The sequence below is a fragment of the Pseudophryne corroboree genome, chromosome 6 (genome assembly GCF_028390025.1).
Source record: "Pseudophryne corroboree isolate aPseCor3 chromosome 6, aPseCor3.hap2, whole genome shotgun sequence".
In the NCBI taxonomy this organism is placed as follows: Eukaryota; Metazoa; Chordata; class Amphibia; order Anura; family Myobatrachidae; genus Pseudophryne; species Pseudophryne corroboree.
In genome coordinates this window covers 65,982,059-66,000,196 of record NC_086449.1, presented here as the reverse complement: position 1 = coordinate 66,000,196, position 18,138 = coordinate 65,982,059, and the positions used below count along the sequence as shown (strand labels likewise).

General features: G+C 47.1%; 1 protein-coding gene across 1 annotated transcript; it reads right to left on the bottom strand.

Annotated features, from left to right (window-relative positions):
* Positions 1–245: 245 nt before the first annotated feature.
* Positions 246–17,048, bottom strand: LOC134934291 (gastrula zinc finger protein XlCGF17.1-like). The gene is made up of 5 exons (XM_063929756.1): positions 16,337–17,048; positions 4,007–4,075; positions 2,796–2,910; positions 1,191–1,368; positions 246–281 (listed from the first exon to the last, which is right to left on the bottom strand). The coding sequence occupies exons 1-5, from the start codon at positions 17,046–17,048 to the stop codon at positions 246–248; spliced, it is 1,110 nt and encodes a 369-aa protein (XP_063785826.1).
* Between the last annotated feature and the right edge of the window lie 1,090 nt (positions 17,049–18,138).

Sequence of the window (18,138 nt, the reverse complement as noted above, 5' to 3'; positions counted from 1 at the left end):
ATCATGACTTTAGCTAATGTAGTGAGTCACATTACATATCTGTACATTGTTACAGAGTGTGTCTCCTCAAGATCCAATCAAAATATACATATCTTTGAGTTTATCCAGGGAGAGAAGGCGCTATCACCAGCACATCCCTCCAGATCTCTTCCCAGAACGAATACACCAATGGGCAATCCCATATCATATGCCAGAATCCGGTATTCTCAGCCCAACATTTGGGACAGAGAGAATTGTCTATGAGTTCAGCTCTCTGCAAAGACATAGGTGTATGACGGACCCTATGAAGAACATAAAAAAACACTTGCTAATATCTAATGCACGGAGTAGTGTATTTGACGGATCCTAAAATTTGGAGCCATTGCTTATCATACACAAGTGCTAGATCTGTTTCACATTTTACCCTAAGGCTGTTCAACTGATCTGGGCACAATTTATCATTAACAGTTGCATATGTATAGGAGACCTTACCCTTCATTCCCAAATTGGTTAATAGCACCTTGACAGGTGAATCTGATATTACCGGGGCACCTTGAGTAAACTGAACTTGTATTGCTTGTCGCAATTGGAAATATCGAAACAAGGCTGTATTGGGGATATCGAATTCCACTTTCAACTGCTGGAAGGATTTAAATACTCCCCCACTATATAATTGCCTACTGCTATCACACCTTTCACAAGCCAGATATTATCCAGTGACAGCTTAAATAGTTCAGGATACGCATTATTATTATAAACCATAGCGGAGTGCTGTCTTCATGATCCAACCCATCGTAAAGTGTATGAGCAAAGCACCAGACCAAGGCCTGATGAAGCAGCTGGGGTAACCCAGCAGCTGGCAAACCAGATAGTAGAAATTGCAGAGGAGAAAAGGAAAAAGAGGAGGACAACACCCGTTCAGCCAAGATTCCTGCCATGGTCAAGTCTACCATACCATTAGTCCAGCTAGATAAATGAGACAACAGTGCTGCTTCATATTAAAACCTGAGATTGAGTAGGCTCAATCCTCCTGACAATTTAGATTTATATAGTGTTTTAATAGATACTCTAGCTGGCTTGTTACCCCAGATAAACTAAGATAAAATACGCTCTATACCACTAAACACTTTCTTAGGGATATAGATTGGGGAATTTTGTAAAATATATAAGACATTAGGTTGGGTAACCATTTTAAATAAGTTAATGTGTACCAAAACAGATCGGGGTAATTTTTTCCAGGCATGAGCTTTCACCTTAAATTTCAGCACAGTGGGGTCAATATTCTGAACCACATATTCTGAAGCTCGTGGAGTAATCCAGATGCCTAGGTACTTAAACCGCAGCGTCCATTGTAAAGTATGAGTTGCATGCACAACCTCGGGAACATGACTGGAAATGGGGAAAATATTTGACTTGTCACAATTAATTAACAGACCTGAAGAAGTACCAAATGTAGTTATGTGTAGCATAGCTTGCAGGGACCCTTCTGAGTCTTGTAAGAAAAGGAGCATGTCATCTGCATATAAAGCCACCACATCCACAGCCTCACCAACCCTAATTCCCAATGAGACTAGCCAGTGGCTCTATAGCATCGCAAACAGTGAAGGTGACAGGGGGCATCCCTACCGGGTTCCTCTGGCTAGTGGAAATGCAGCCAAAGTAAACCCATTAACCGATACATGAGCCATGGGGGAAGAATATAATAATTGAATTAATCTTATAAACTACAGCCCAAAGGCAAATTTTTTAAGCAAATTCGAAAGGTATATCCACTCCACTGAATCAAAGGCCTTGCAGCGTCCAAGGACACTACGTCTGCTTCTGACTTTACCAGATCATACCTCCGCAGATGGCAGAACATTTGGCGCTGATTTTGGGTGCTGGACTTACCCAGCATGCACCCTGTCTGGTCCAGGTGAATAATGGACGTATGCCAGCACCTTTGCTAATATTTTGACATCAGTGGTCAAAAAATAAATGGATTGGTAAAACTCCGGTAATGTGGGGTCCTTACCGGGTTTTGCTAAGACAAAAATATTAGCCTCTGACATTGATTGAAAAAAAGTTCCCCATTCAAGTAATGAGTTCAATAATTCACATAAATAAGGAATGAAGAACTCTTTAAATTTTTTATATACCTCCACAGGAAGGCCATCGCACCCATGGGCCTTCGAGGCAGGGAGAGAAAAGAGTAGATGGTGCATCCAATGATTCAGCATCTTCCCGAGACAAATATGGCAGCTCAACCCGAGTCAGGTACTCCCAAAGCTGCTCAGCAGAATAGGAAACTGAGAAGCATATAATGAGGAATAATAGTCACAGAAAACTTCCGCCATCTCTGCCCCAGAATAGCATAGCTGATCTCAAGAGTTTTGTATACACTGAAAAATATTATTACTAGACTCGACATGCACCAGAAACGCCAGATAGATGCCCCCCATTTCAGTCTGGAAATATTGCTCATGCCTAGAGAAAAGAAGTCTACGTTTAGATTTTTCAAACAAATAATCCAACCAATCCTTCTGTGCATCTTGCCAGAGTATCCTGTCAGATAGCAATTGTGAAAGAATATATTGAACCTCCAGTTGCTGACACAAAGCCTCCAGGTAGGTTTCCTCTTTCCGGCTAAACAATTGATTGTCGGAGATTATTTTAATAAAGGAGCCACTCATAAAAACCTTAAAGGCATCATGCTGAACTGCAGGGTCTAAGTATGTAGAATTATCAGTCTTAAAACCCTCCCAGGATGCAACCAAATCTGAGCCTGTTCCCAGTAGAGTTAACCAGAATGGATTGAGCTTCACATCCTCACTCACCTATCCTGATCTATCCTCAAATTAAGGGAAATAGGAGAGTGGTCAGAAATTCCCCACGGAAGATACTCTACCTCTACCACATCTGAAGACAGATCAGGAGAGATCAAGTCCAGATCTGTACGGGAGAACATGTGAAAATTAGCAGAATAACACAAGAACTGACTAACACCCAAATTACGATTCCTCCATATATCCACCCACCCCAACTCTGCAACCAGACGTGCAAATGGAGTAAAATAGGGAGATTGAGGAGTAGAAACTGTGACCTCTCTCCATCGGTAATGACTTTTATTCATTACATTATTAAAATCCCCCATACACTGTGGGAGTGGCTGGGGACTGGGCTACAAAACTGGCAGCCAGCCTAAGAATCTCATCATTATATGGGGGGTTGATGTATATAGCCAGTACATGCAACAGAGTACAGTTACTACGAGCATGCAAAAAAAAAAAAAAAAAACCCTGCCATGAACGTCTACTTTGTTAGACTCCAGATGGAATTGCACAGTTTTCCTGATAAGCACTGACACACCTCTTACATTACTGGAAAAGGTAGAAGTAAACATATGTCCCACCCAAGGTTTTTAAGCACCAGCACCTTACTACCTATTAAATAATTCTCTGATAGGCAGATTATATCAGCCTAATATTTTTTAACAAGGGACAAGACCTCTTGACCCTATCACCTAAGCCTCTAACATTTCAGCCAAGCAGGCGGAGCTCTCCAGAATCAACAGCCATAGAGATCAAAGGGAAAAGGAGCAACAGAATGGAACAAAGAAGGACAGAGAAGGGAACAGGATAATAGTCTACTGTAAAGCACAGTATGTTGCCAGGGGGTTTAACATAAAATATTACGGATCCAGTACCACATAATAACACAGCATTTCTCAACATGTTAAACACGTCATGAAAAGAACACACACTAACATGTAATGATGGCATGAAAAAACCTAACCCCGCCCACATCCACCCTGTACATCCCTGAAAACCTAAGGACTACCTGAATCCTATAACTAAATAACTACAACACTGTCGTGAAACTTAACCTATTGAAAAACAAGCGTAGGAGATAGGGTGAATGTACCTATACTATATCCAGCAGGAAGTCCCTGTCTTCAACCATAAGAAATATTGTTCCCTGATGGCATACTTCAACATGGTGAATATGCATATATATTATTTCCACTTGTATTGCCCTCCGAACTCACTTGGAACTAATGTAATACTACCTGAAGCAAACTGAATGTACACCAACCACTCACTAGGTTTGCACAATACTGAAGAACAAGGAACAGCAAAAATAATTAAACCATACTTCTTCCTGTTCCCCCCAGTGCTTAAAAAGAAAGGATATAACTGGAGACAAGTGTTTCAGCGGGGAGCATGTGGCTCTCCTTCCAATAAATCTTCAGCATCTTTGGGATTGGTGAAGAAAGTGAGTGGTATTGTTAAACACCACACGTAGCCTGGCCGGGAATAACATTGAATATTGTATATTACCATCTCAAAGTTTCCTTTTAACTTGAATATACTGCGAGCAACTTTTCTGCACTTCTAGAGCAAAGTCCAGGAAGACAGACACAGTTTGAACATCAAATTGCAGAGGGCCATTTGTCCAAGCCAACCGAAGAACAGCATCCCGATCTTTGTAATGTAAAAAACATGCAATGAAGGTCCTAGCTGGTGCACCAGGAGGAGGATGGTGAGACGGCAGCCTGTGCTCTCATTCCACAGCAAATTGAAGAGTAAATGCATCCCGGGCAAACATCTTAACTAGCCAGTTTTCAAGGAATGTCTCTAATTTCAAGGGCACCTTCCGCCCTTTCAGGGAGACCGACAAATCTGATGTTATTGCGCCTAAGCCTTCCCTCTATATCCAACAACAGTGCTGCAGAATTTCCTACCAGACTCTATTTAACGGTGGAGTCTCCATCCCCCACAGGTACAATCGCCCACAAAGGCCAGCCGCCAGCACACTCCTGCTCCCGGAGCAGAGAAGAGCCCGCCGTGGTGGGAAGTTCAGTGGCGTGTGGCGTGTAGCACAGCAGCAGGACTGATCACACTGTCCCAGCTCACCAGCAGGGTAACAATGGCACCCCGTTCTCAGGAACCCTCAAACACTGATTGGGGGGGTACAGTAAGTGTTCCTACCACCGCATGGTTATTGCTGTGCAGAAATCCACCAGGGAACAGGATTTTAAGCAGGATATAGATAGGGAGATACAGCACTAGGCTGCTACTACATGCTGAGCCAAACCATGCCCCCGTAATTTAGATTTCAATTTGAACGCACCCCACCCAAATCTAATCTCTCTCCACATGTTTCATCTGCCCCACCTGCAGTGCAACATGGTTTTACCCATTATATGCTTTTTGGCTTTGCTAACAAACCAGAATCAGGCCCTTTGTTATGTCTTATACAACTTGGTAACCCTACGCTTGTGTAACTATTAGAGCTAAAACATATTGCAGAACTTTAGTTGTAAACAACCAAAAATAATCATAAGTTAAAGTTAGCTTATAAATACACAACAGGCTATCAGTTTTTTTTTTATAAATAAACATTTTAATTTTTTTCAATTACAGTGCCAAAAAAATACAGATTGACGCCATTTCTCAAGTTACCTTCTGGATGTGAATTTAGTAGATGTGGTGGAAACAGTTTAGATAAAGAATCATCAGTGATACATCAATAACATAGACCACAGCTACATAGACTGCACTCACAGATACAGCTCGGACAGAGAAAGTCCTCGTAGAGACAGTGCTCACAGAGACAGCAAAGACAGCACTCACAGATACAGCTCTGATAGAGATAGTCCTCGCAGTCCTCACAGAGATAACACTCACAGCGATGCTCGCAGAGAGACAACACACATAAACTTATTTTGACTATCATGTCACCAATGAACACATAACAGGAGGTTTCTTCCAGGTTTGCGTCCTCAGGCTCTATTAGGATCATGTACTGGAGGTGCACTACAGATCAGTCAGCTGGTGAATTCTTGTGGGGTGCACCCAATTTTGGCCCTGCAGAAGCCTCTTTCAGCCTGCTAGAGAAGAATGGTCCTACCTTCAATTCATACACCACCTGTCGGGTCTAGCCAGAGGCCATTCCCTCTAAAAGATGACCATCAATGGTTGAATATTTTCTCCATAGCTGGGGTTTGCTTTCTCAGCCTCAATATTGTTCAAACACAGTTCAAGATGTGACATGGTGGTTATAGTGTTTTAGTGTACTTAATCAAATGTCACCTCTCATTCCTACCACCTGCTATCATTATGCTATAGCTATAGGCTCTCCAATTCACATTTGGAGAAATTGTCCCCGTATCAGGCCAGATAGGCTTCAGATATTTGTCTTCCTGATATCTGATCAAATCCCATGTTCTGCAGTTCCTTTCAATCATGGTTTCTAACTACTACTGCATACCACCACCTCTCCTAAAGCATTTTAACAATACTGAGAAGGCAATAATACATTGGAAATATATCCCCCATCCCCCATATCTGAATGATTTGGTAGGATAGACTTTGAAATGCAAATGGATCACCATATTCTGTCTTCGCAAGATATACTGGCTGACTTCACGTCTACCTAGTTTGACTCATAATTAAGGAATTGGATACCTGTAACTCTTATTTAGGACCTCTCTCCTTCCACTATTCCACCTCTTCTTTCTTCCCTCTCCTTTACCCTAGTGGCAGTACAGACCTAGTAATTGTTATTTCTTCTATAATGACTGTATTGTCAATGCTTTATTGTTGTCACGCCACTGTAATATTTTTTTATGCTATTTTCCATCTGAACAGTTCCTGACCTGTTTCTTTTAATGCTTTTTATTTCAGAAAATGCTAAATAAGGAATGAATAAAAAGAATATGAGAACAATGGGTAACTGGAAGAGTATTTTACTACAGGGAACAATGTCTTGTGTAAGGAAAGAAAATACTTATGCATATAAACAGTTTTCAAGTTATCAATGCATCTTGTTAGAAAATGGGAAGATGAGAAGAAAAAATATCAGTTTATCTCCCATCATCTCTACTGTTCAAAAGGAGTAATACACACATCTGTCATGGGGACATTGGATTAGGAGCAATGACATAAGTTAGCCAAGCAGTTTAGGGCAGGGTGATTGTTTTACTTTTGGTTATTTCTCTGGAGGACAGGAGACAAGTATAGACAGCAGTGATCAGGGAATACTATGTATTCTACTGAGAAATCCCTGATTGGCAGGAAGACCCTGTGTTTACAGTTCACCACCTGCAAAAAAGACATAGAAACGACTTTTGCAGAGTAATAATAATGGTAAATGATCTTCTGGGGGTTTTATTATTTGGAGTCAGATTGTCAGCACCTTGTGACCCCTCAACCACTTAACTGGCAAATATTATTTTCCAAAAACTGCTCAGTAATTGTAATTTTTTATGATTGAATTAGGTTAACAACATCTATCTAAAACATATCCCACAATTTTTATTTTAAAAGAAATTATATTTTTTATAATATAGATTTTTCAGAACATCAGTTACTGATATAAAACAGTCTTTCGATGAACAATCATAATTATTGCAACTTTGCATTTTGTATACAGAAACAGCTGTGTGGTAAACACTGATAAGGAGAGAAGGTGAGGGCTGAATACTATATATTTCCCCAGCAGCTGCTAATCTCTTCAGCCATAAAGTGGGGGTTGCCGCCAGGATGCCTGTTTAGCAGTGATTGGCAGAACAGAAGGCAGTGGAGGAGGGTACACGGAAACAAAGGAGCAAAAAGGTCCCTCTGAGAGTGGCAGCTGCTTTTAGATTATCTTCCAGCGGCTGCACAATGGACATTTCTGACTAGATGCATCAGATGGGACCATGTCAGAGAAGGACCAGCCTGGTATGGTGGCATCTAATGTGACCATGCCAGACAAGTGGTTATATATCACCCATGATTCCATCTTGTAAAAACAGATTTATCAAGAACAGTTTTTTTTAGCATCAAGTGTTGGTAATTAATAATATTTTCCTGTCTGAGAAGGATCATTATGTCCAATGTCATGGTTAGTAACATTTATACTTTTACTATGATTCTAGTTCAAAGTACTTTAATGTGCAGGATCTTTATTATTAGCCTGGTACACAATGTGCTATCTTTGGGATTTATTTAACATGATGTAGAAATCAATGTTGTGCTGTAACCCATAGCAACTAAATATCAGCTATTACCTGTCTTGTGGCAAGAAAACAAATATTATCATCTGATTGGTTGCTATGGGATACTGGAGGCCAGAGTCTTAAATGCAGCATTATACAAGATAGTGCAGAGTACTCATAATAGAGGCAGGTAAGAATACAATAGAAAGGCATGAGGGAAAGAACAATGAGCTATAAGAGTGTAAATGTAAGGATGTGCCCCGTGGGCACATCCGCGCTGGGTGCGTGGCGGCGGGTGTCCGGTGCAGGGATTACCCTTTTCCCTGCACCGGACCAGAGGCAGGAGGATTTGAATGTTGGCGCCCTCCGGGAGCCAATCGCGGCTCCCAGAGCGGCGGCCAATCAGGAAGAGACGCGGCGGGCCAATCGGCGCTCGCCGCGTCATAGGCCCCGCCCCCGGCGTCTGACGTCAGACGCCGGGCGGGACGGAGCCGAGGAGGCCGCGCCGAAGAGCGGCGAAGACAGAAGAGACGCCGGGCGGGAGCTGAAGAGGACGCGCGCGCAGAAGAGCGCGAAGAAGAAAGAAGACGGGGAGAAGAGAAGGCCAGCGGTCGGGCGCCAGGAAGAAGATGTCCAGCGGCGGCTGGACGCGGACCAGCGGAGACGACGCCGCTGGCCAGGACGGGTCAGCGGCAGAAGACGGTGCCGGAGGCCCCCGGGTTAGGTAAGGCCTCAGTGAGGCATCCTTCCCCCCTCCCCTTTTCCTCCCTCGACCACCAGGGACGGGCATTAGGCCCGAGGCACAAGTCAGGCACTAGGCCTGTGGCGCAGTTAGGAGATTTGGGGTCATTTTGCTGATTAGGTGGTTTGGGCATTAGGCCCAAGCCACCCAATCCCTGCGGCACCAGATAGGCAGGCACTAGGCCTGGGGGGCACATGTTGGGCACTAGGCCCATGAGGATAGTCAGGCCACCGGCCTGTGGGCAAAGTTAGGCGGGCATTAGGCCCGAGGGGCACGTTCAGGCACTAGGCCTGTGGGGCATTAGAGGGCATTAGGCCCTAGGGGATTTTGGCCATTAGGGAATATTAAGGTGACCCTGGGCGCAAGGCCCAGGTCACCCAACGGGCGGCAAGTTAGGCGGGCGCTAGGCCCGTGGGCGAAGTCAGGCCTCCGGCCTGTGTGAAGTTAGGGGGGGCGCTAGGCCCAGTGAATTACTGTTCCCCCGAGGTGAGTACAGGTGGCCCTGGGCGCTAGGCCCCGGCCACCCTGAAGTGTTAAGTAGGCCGGCCAGCTCGGCCTGAGCCCCTAAGGAGCGAGCACGGTAGGTGGGTGGGCTGTGCGGCCCCCACTACTGGGTGTTCTGGGTCGGGTAGATAAAGGGACAACACCGTGTGATATTGCATTCCGATATTGTGATGTATGTTGTTACCGTGCAGGGCAAAGTGACTGTGTTTGTATAGTTTTGTTGCACTACACCCACAGAGCTAGTTTGAGGGCTCGGCTGTTGTATTTAGTGTAGGGTGTGACACTAGGGTAGAGTTAGGCCCTGCACGGCTGTTTCTCTTTGCCTCCTTACAGGGACCTGTAAGTGGAGAAGATCGGAGTGCAAGACTTGTGACGGTGAGTAGCATCCGTGTACGTCTGTCCCTTGTTTGTCCCCGAGCGCCGGAATCAGGATTGCTCACGGACGTGAGAATCCCTTTCATCACACTACGTGCGAAAGCGCGAGTGTGTGAAAGCTGGGTAGCTGAGGCTTTGTGCCGGTGATGACCATTCACCCAGCCGGTGAAGGTCGCAGCCACCCCTGGGGTATCCCCTGTTCCACCGGAAGCAGGGTCGATACCCCTTTAATGTAAACCCTTCTCTCCTCAGCTAGGTCGTCGGTCAGCTCCGAGAGGGAATCGCCGTGTCCGGATCCGACTGAAGAATTCCAGGTCCATTGAAGGTTCCGGTACCTGAAGGTGAGAGAGAGCGGCGCCTGGTGAGTACCGCGTCTACACCTGCACGGCAGCAGGCACCACCACACGCACCGCACCTCTCACACTTGGCGTAGTCGGCAGGATAAAAGAGACCGGATCACGGACACGATGTGGAACGCCACCAAGAAGACCTCCCTGCGGATGGTTCCGGAGAAGACTCACCCCTGGACGTGTGCGGACCAGAGCGACTGGGTGACGGTGTCTGGGGCAGACATCCTGAAGATGGTGCAGCGGTCGGTACAGCGTGAAAAAGAAGAGCGCCGGGAGAAGGGGCGCAAGAAAGCCGCTGTGACGCCCTGCAAGAAATGTCGGCAAACGGGTCACTTTGCCGACGAGTGTACTTGGCGAGAGACGTCCCCAAAGAAGGTGGTCCAGGAAGCGGACCGAAGACGTCAGAAGGGCTACGCGAAGAAAGAGTCCCGTTGTTTGCTCTGCGGAAACTACGGGCATGAGCACAACAGTTGTCCCTGGGACGAAGAGTTGAGCCAAGACGAGGTTGATTCCTGGTGTGAAAACTGTGGAGATCCCCGACATCGGCTCCTGGAATGTCCATGGACTGAAGACAGGACGGACTACGAGGCCACGGTGAAGAAGATGACGGAGTCTCGTCAGCAGCTTTGGGACCGGGTGGTTGCAGAGCCTGTGTGTGCGCTCTGCGAGGCGAGAGGACATGCGCTTCCCGATTGTCCGTGGAATGAAGACCGGATGATTGCGGATGGTCGCGCCCAGAGATGGGAGGAGGAAACCAGGGAAATGGAGCGGAAGGCCTTGCTGGAAGTTAATTCGCAGGTGCCCATTTCCTCCGAGCCGGAACCAATGGGTGAAGATTCCCTAGTGAAGGAGGTGGACCAGGAACCCGTCTTGGAGAAGGTGGCAGTGGCCCTCCCTTGTTGGAAGTGTCGGCGACCAGGACATGCGGCCAGTGGGTGCCCTTGGGAAGATGCCGAGGACCTACTCTGTCCCAAGAAAGTGACCCCAGTAAGGCAGAATCCTTTCCCGCATGAGGCGGAGGTGGACGACTGGGAGGTGAAGAGACCACGCTGCGAAGAAAAGCGTGAAGACCCAGTGACTGAGACGTCCGGAATCTCCCCGCGATGGAACCGTCCACGACCAGGACGTGCGGAACAGGAGTGTCCTGGGTACCAAGAGATGCCAGCGGAAGCGAAGGAGTACGCTGAGGAAGTAACGATGCCAGCGGAAGCGAAGGAGTACGCTGAGGAAGTAACGGTGCCAGCGGAAGCGAAGAAGTACGCTGAGGAGGAAAGTAATACCCCAGTCCAGATATCGGAGGAGGACTCGGACTACGGTGAGCTGTCCGCCGACGAATCCCTCCCAGAACAGATGGAGGACGACTCTTGCGTCGGAAGCGCCGACGAGAGTGACTGGCAGGATCGGGTGGAGTCATGCTCCCAGTTGAATGCCCTCCGTGAAGAGGAGGATATAGTCCTGGAGCAAGAGTACCTGCCGGGAGTGCCGAGATGGACCGACGTACGGGGACAGGACTCTGATGCCGTGGGAGGACCCGTTCCAGAGGAAGACACAGGACCTTTGGAGATGCCCCACGAGGAAATTCGACATGTGGTGGCTGTTGCCCGGGAGGAAACGGATGCCCCGGAGGATTCCGCTGTTGGGTGGTGGTCGATACCACACCCGGAAGACAGGGACGAAGCCACAGACGATATCGGAGGCCAAGAGTGGGTGACTGTTGTCCCCGTGGAGGAAGATTCCCCTTGGTGGCCAACGTCAAGCGACCGTGAGGAGATGCCACTCCCCCAGAGGATCCGCCGATGGAGGTCAGGACGTAAGAGGAACCCGGAGCTGGAGGAGGAAGGGTGTGGGGTCACAGCTGGTCCAGGCTGGGCCCCCGAATGCACCTTCGCCAGAGGGACCTCTGAATTCCCTGACCCGCGGACAATGGAAGTCGTGAGGAACTTTGTAGGGACTACAAAGGAAAAAGGGGGGGGAAATGTAAGGATGTGCCCCGTGGGCACATCCGCGCTGGGTGCGTGGCGGCGGGTGTCCGGTGCAGGGATTACCCTTTTCCCTGCACCGGACCAGAGGCAGGAGGATTTGAATGTTGGCGCCCTCCGGGAGCCAATCGTGGCTCCCAGAGCGGCGGCCAATCAGGAAGAGACGCGGCGGGCCAATCGGCGCTCGCCGCGTCATAGGCCCCGCCCCCGGCGTCTGACGTCAGACGCCGGGCGGGACGGAGCCGAGGAGGCCGCGCCGAAGAGCGGCGAAGACAGAAGAGACGCCGGGCGGGAGCCGAAGAGGACGCGCGCGCAGAAGAGCGCGAAGAAGAAAGAAGACTGGGAGAAGAGAAGAAGGCCAGCGGTCGGGCGCCAGGAAGAAGATGTCCAGCGGCGGCTGGACGCGGACCAGCGGAGACGACGCCGCTGGCCAGGACGGGTCAGCGGCAGAAGACGGTGCCGGAGGCCCCCGGGTTAAGTAAGGCCTCAGTGAGGCATCCTTCCCCCCTCCCCTTTTCCTCCCTCGACCACCAGGGACGGGCATTAGGCCCGAGGCACAAGTCAGGCACTAGGCCTGTGGCGCAGTTAGGAGATTTGGGGTCATTTTGCTGATTAGGTGGTTTGGGCATTAGGCCCAAGCCACCCAATCCCTGCGGCACCAGATAGGCAGGCACTAGGCCTGGGGGGCACATGTTGGGCACTAGGCCCATGAGGATAATCAGGCCACCGGCCTGTGGGCAAAGTTAGGCGGGCATTAGGCCCGAGGGGCACGTTCAGGCACTAGGCCTGTGGGGCATTAGAGGGCATTAGGCCCTAGGGGATTTTGGCCATTAGGGAATATTAAGGTGACCCTGGGCGCAAGGCCCAGGTCACCCAACGGGCGGCAAGTTAGGCGGGCGCTAGGCCCGTGGGCGAAGTCAGGCCTCCGGCCTGTGTGAAGTTAGGGGGGGTGCTAGGCCCAGTGAATTACTGTTCCCCCGAGGTGAGTACAGGTGGCCCTGGGCGCTAGGCCCCGGCCACCCTGAAGTGTTAAGTAGGCCGGCCAGCTCGGCCTGAGCCCCTAAGGAGCGAGCACGGTAGGTGGGTGGGCTGTGCGGCCCCCACTACTGGGTGTTCTGGGTCGGGTAGATAAAGGGACAACACCGTGTGATATTGCATTCCGATATTGTGATGTATGTTGTTACCGTGCAGGGCAAAGTGACTGTGTTTGTATAGTTTTGTTGCACTACACCCACAGAGCTAGTTTGAGGGCTCGGCTGTTGTATTTAGTGTAGGGTGTGACACTAGGGTAGAGTTAGGCCCTGCACGGCTGTTTCTCTTTGCCTCCTTACAGGGACCTGTAAGTGGAGAAGATCGGAGTGCAAGACTTGTGACGGTGAGTAGCATCCGTGTACGTCTGTCCCTTGTTTGTCCCCGAGCGCCGGAATCAGGATTGCTCACGGACGTGAGAATCCCTTTCATCACACTACGTGCGAAAGCGCGAGTGTGTGAAAGCTGGGTAGCTGAGGCTTTGTGCCGGTGATGACCATTCACCCAGCCGGTGAAGGTCGCAGCCACCCCTGGGGTATCCCCTGTTCCACCGGAAGCAGGGTCGATACCCCTTTAATGTAAACCCTTCTCTCCTCAGCTAGGTCGTCGGTCAGCTCCGAGAGGGAATCGCCGTGTCCGGATCCGACTGAAGAATTCCAGGTCCGTTGAAGGTTCCGGTACCTGAAGGTAAGAGAGAGCGGCACCTGGTGAGTACCGCGTCTACACCTGCACGGCAGCAGGCACCACCACACGCACCGCACCTCTCACACTTGGCGTAGTCAGCAGGATAAAAGAGACCGGATCACGGACACGATGTGGAACGCCACCAAGAAGACCTCCCTGCGGATGGTTCCGGAGAAGACTCACCCCTGGACGTGTGCGGACCAGAGCGACTGGGTGACGGTGTCTGGGGCAGACATCCTGAAGATGGTGCAGCGGTCGGTCCAGCGTGAAAAAGAAGAGCGCCGGGAGAAGGGGCGCAAGAAAGCCGCTGTGACGCCCTGCAAGAAATGTCGGCAAACGGGTCACTTTGCCGACGAGTGTACTTGGCGAGAGACGTCCCCAAAGAAGGTGGTCCAGGAAGCGGACGGAAGACGTCAGAAGGGCCACGCGAAGAAAGAGTCCCGTTGTTTGCTCTGCGGAAACTACGGGCATGAGCACAACAGTTGTCCCTGGGACGAAGAGTTGAGCCAAGACGAGGTTGATTCCTGGTGTGAAAACTGTGGAGATCCCCGACATCGGCTCCTGGAATGTCCATGGACTGAAGACAGGACGGACTACGAGGCCACGGTGAAGAAGATGACGGAGTCTCGTCAGCAGCTTTGGGACCGGGTGGCTGCAGAGCCTGTGTGTGCGCTCTGCGAGGCGAGAGGACATGCGCTTCCCGATTGTCCGTGGAATGAAGACCAGATGATTGCGGATGGTCGCGCCCAGAGATGGGAGGAGGAAACCAGGGAAATGGAGCGGAAGGCCTTGCTGGAAGTTAATTCGCAGGTGCCCATTTCCTCCGAGCCGGAACCAACGGGTGAAGATGATTAGCAGTGATTGGCAGAACAGAAGGCAGTGGAGGAGGGTACACGGAAACAAAGGAGCAAAAAGGTCCCTCTGAGAGTGGCAGCTGCTTTTAGATTATCTTCCAGCGGCTGCACAATGGACATTTCTGACTAGATGCATCAGATGGGACCATGTCAGAGAAGGACCAGCCTGGTATGGTGGCATCTAATGTGACCATGCCAGACAAGTGGTTATATATCACCCATGATTCCATCTTGTAAAAACATATTTATCAAGAACAGTTTTTTTTAGCATCAAGTGTTGGTAATTAATAATATTTTCCTGTCTGAGAAGGATCATTATGTCCAATGTCATGGTTAGTAACATTTATACTTTTACTATGATTCTAGTTCAAAGTACTTTAATGTGCAGGATCTTTATTATTAGCCTGGTACACAATGTGCTATCTTTGGGATTTATTTAACATGATGTAGAAATCAATGTTGTGCTGTAACCCATAGCAACTAAATATCAGCTATTACCTGTCTTGTGGCAAGAAAACAAATATTATCATCTGATTGGTTGCTACGGGATACTGGAGGCCAGAGTCTTAAATGCAGCATTATACAAGATAGTGCAGAGTACTCATAATAGAGGCAGGTAAGAATACAATAGAAAGGCATGAGGGAAAGAACAATGAGCTATAAGAGTGTAAACTTGTACAAGTTCTACAGTATATTATCACTTTTTCATACCTATTTGTCATTTTCTTTAAGGTATGTTCTAATATTTTGCTGATATAATTTAATCTTCCTTATATGAAAGCACAATAAGAGTAATGTTTTAAACCAGTGCACTACACCAAGAAAACTTCTATTATTTCTCTTGTATGTTTTATATTAGTGTATTAGATTAAGTAGTAGCACCGATTATTCCAGGATAATGACAGTTTATATTAACAAATAAATAATCATTTCAGGCAGTTTTTGTGGTTTCACCATTCACATTGTTTATTTCAATACACTGGTGCAGAGGATCAACTGTAGATGTTTCTCCTCTTCAGTCTCTAATAAAACTGATTCATATAAAAGTTTTGTCACATTCAAAAAAAAAATATCCTTACTTGTAACCTTATTGAAGAGAAACAGTACATCTCAACTTACTGATGAGACACATACTACATTCAGGCCCTCAGAGTGACTCATCATGTGATTAATAAATGTTATCTTTCTATTAAAAATTCAGATAATTTAAATAGTTTCTCTCCTGTGTGAATCCCTTAGATGTCTAACAAGCTGTGCCTTATGGGTAAAACACTTGCTGCATTCAGAACATGGGCCCTCATTCCGAGTTGTTCGCTCTGTATTTTTCATCGCATCGCAGTGAAATTCCGCTTAGTGCGCATGCGCAATATTCGCACTGCGACTGCGCCAAGTAACTTTGCTATGAAGATAGGATTTTTACTCACGGCTTTTTCATCGCTCCGGCGATCGTAATGTGATTGACAGGAAATGGGTGTTACTGGGCGGAAACACGGCGTTTTAGGGGCGTGTGGATGAAAACGCTACCGTTTCCGGAAAAAACGCAGGAGTGGCCGGAGAAACGGTGGGAGTGCCTGGGCGAACGCTGGGTGTGTTTGTGACGTCAACCAGGAACGACAAGCACTGAACTGATCGCACAGGCAGAGTAAGTCTGAAGCTACTCTAAAACTGCTACGAGGTTTGTGATCGCAATATTGCGATTACTTCGGTCGCACTTTTAAGATGCTAAGATACACTCCCAGTAGGCGTAGGCTTAGCGTGTGTAACTCTGCTACATTCGCATTGCGACCGATCAACTCGGAATGAGGGCCTTGGCCTCTCTCCTGTGTGAATCCTCTGATGACAAACAAGTTGATGCTTCCCTGTAAAACACTTGCTACATTCTGAGCATTGAAATGGTTTCGCTCCTGTGTGAATCCTCTGATGTAAAATAAGATGTGACCTCTGGGAAAAACATTTGCTGCATTCAGAACATGTAAATGGCTTATCTCCTGTGTGACTCCTTTGATGTATAACAAGATACTGCTTTAGGGTAAAACACTTGCTACATTCAGAACATGTAAATGGCTTCTCTCCTGTATGACTCCTCTGATGTATAACAAAATGTGACCTCTGGGAAAAACATTTGCTGCATTCAGAACATGTAAATGGTTTCTCTCCTGTGTGACTCCTTTGATGTTTAACAAGATCTCCCTTCTGGGAAAAACACTTGCTGCATTCAGAACATGTAAATGGCTTCTCTCCTGTGTGACTCCTTTGATGTTTAACAAGATCTCCCTTCTGGGAAAAACACTTGCTGCATTCAGAACATGTAAATGGCTTCTCTCCTGTGTGACTCCTTTGATGTATAACAAGATACTGCTTTAGGGTAAAACACTTGCTACATTCAGAACATGTAAATGGTTTCTCTCCTGTGTGACTCCTTTGATGTGTAACAAGATCTCCCTTCTGGGAAAAACACTTGCTGCATTCAGAACATGTAAATGGCTTCTCTCCTGTGTGACTCCTCTGATGTGTGAGAAGTGCTGATTTATATGTAAAGCTTTTGTCACACTCAGAGCACAGATAGGGCTTCTCTCCTGTGAGACTCATCATGTATTAGATGAGAAATAAGTTAGCTGTAGAAGGTTTCTCCTATCCTGAAAATGAGCAAATGAAATATTTCTTTGTGTTTCCTCCAGAAGTATAATAAGAAATGATGTCTTTGGTTGGCTTGATCAGAGAATAATGTTCCCTTTCCACAATATTCTTATTTGGAATACTGCTCCTTATAAGTCCTATAAGAAAATAAATTATATATAAAAGCATAAAGATTACATGGGTATTTTTTTTATATTCAATGATATGTATAAACACTATAAACATGGCCCAGTCATTAACCATTGTTTTTATAATTGTCTATGTTGTCAAATTTCTATATAATAATCTCCAGTCAGATGTACATTCCAGAAACTTCTACCCTCCTGGAACAGGCACCGTTTCTTGTATAGTAGTACACAGTTTATTAATTTTTATTTGAAAATTGTATTATCCACACACTCTGACCAAAGATTGTGCTGATTATGCATCACCCACCCCACCCCCTGCACTGACCATAGATGGGTAACACAAGCTACCGATCCTGTCACACCTACTGTCATCTGATGTACCAGGATGTCCCTGTTTTCTCTGCACAAATCATTGTAATTGGAAAAATGTGACCATCACAGAGTCATTTATCTGAATGTGATATGTGCAGAGGAAACAACATTTATTATTGTATGAGATTCCAGAATATTATACGGTAAATTGGATACCTCTACATAAGATGTGAGGGAACGTTCGGTGCTAGGGAATAGGGTAAATCAGAAAAGCTGGTGAAAACTATATCAAATAAATGTGACTAAATAATTTGTATCACTGTATGAAATAAATACGCCCGTGTCTGGCAGTGTATGTGTGACTGTCTCAGTCTGAGCGTATCACAGCTATTCATAAAGGGAAACAATACTAACCTGATGTACAGAGTAATATGTAAGATACTGTGAAGTAGTTGCCACCTAGATACCTCTTTATATAGTATAGGTTAGGACACCAGTCCTTTTGGATGCTACAGTGCCTTTTATATGAAGTGGCTAATTATGAAGAGGCAAACAAAGGAAAAGAAACAACCTAAGTTGGAGGTGGGGCGCTGGTGGGTTGC

Excerpts from the sequence above, each read along its gene's own strand:
- LOC134934291 (XM_063929756.1), bottom strand. The coding sequence starts at position 17,048 with ATGAGTCTCACAGGAGAGAAGCCCTATCTGTGCTCTGAGTGTGACAAA. Across the intron at positions 4,076-16,336 it reads ACCATTTCAATGCTCAGAAT|TATTGTGCAAACCTAGTGAG; the intron begins GTAGCAAGTGTT and ends CTTGTTCTTCAG. Across the intron at positions 2,911-4,006 it reads TAGTATTACATTAGTTCCAA|ATCTGGACTTGATCTCTCCT; the intron begins GTGAGTTCGGAG and ends TCTCCCGTACAG.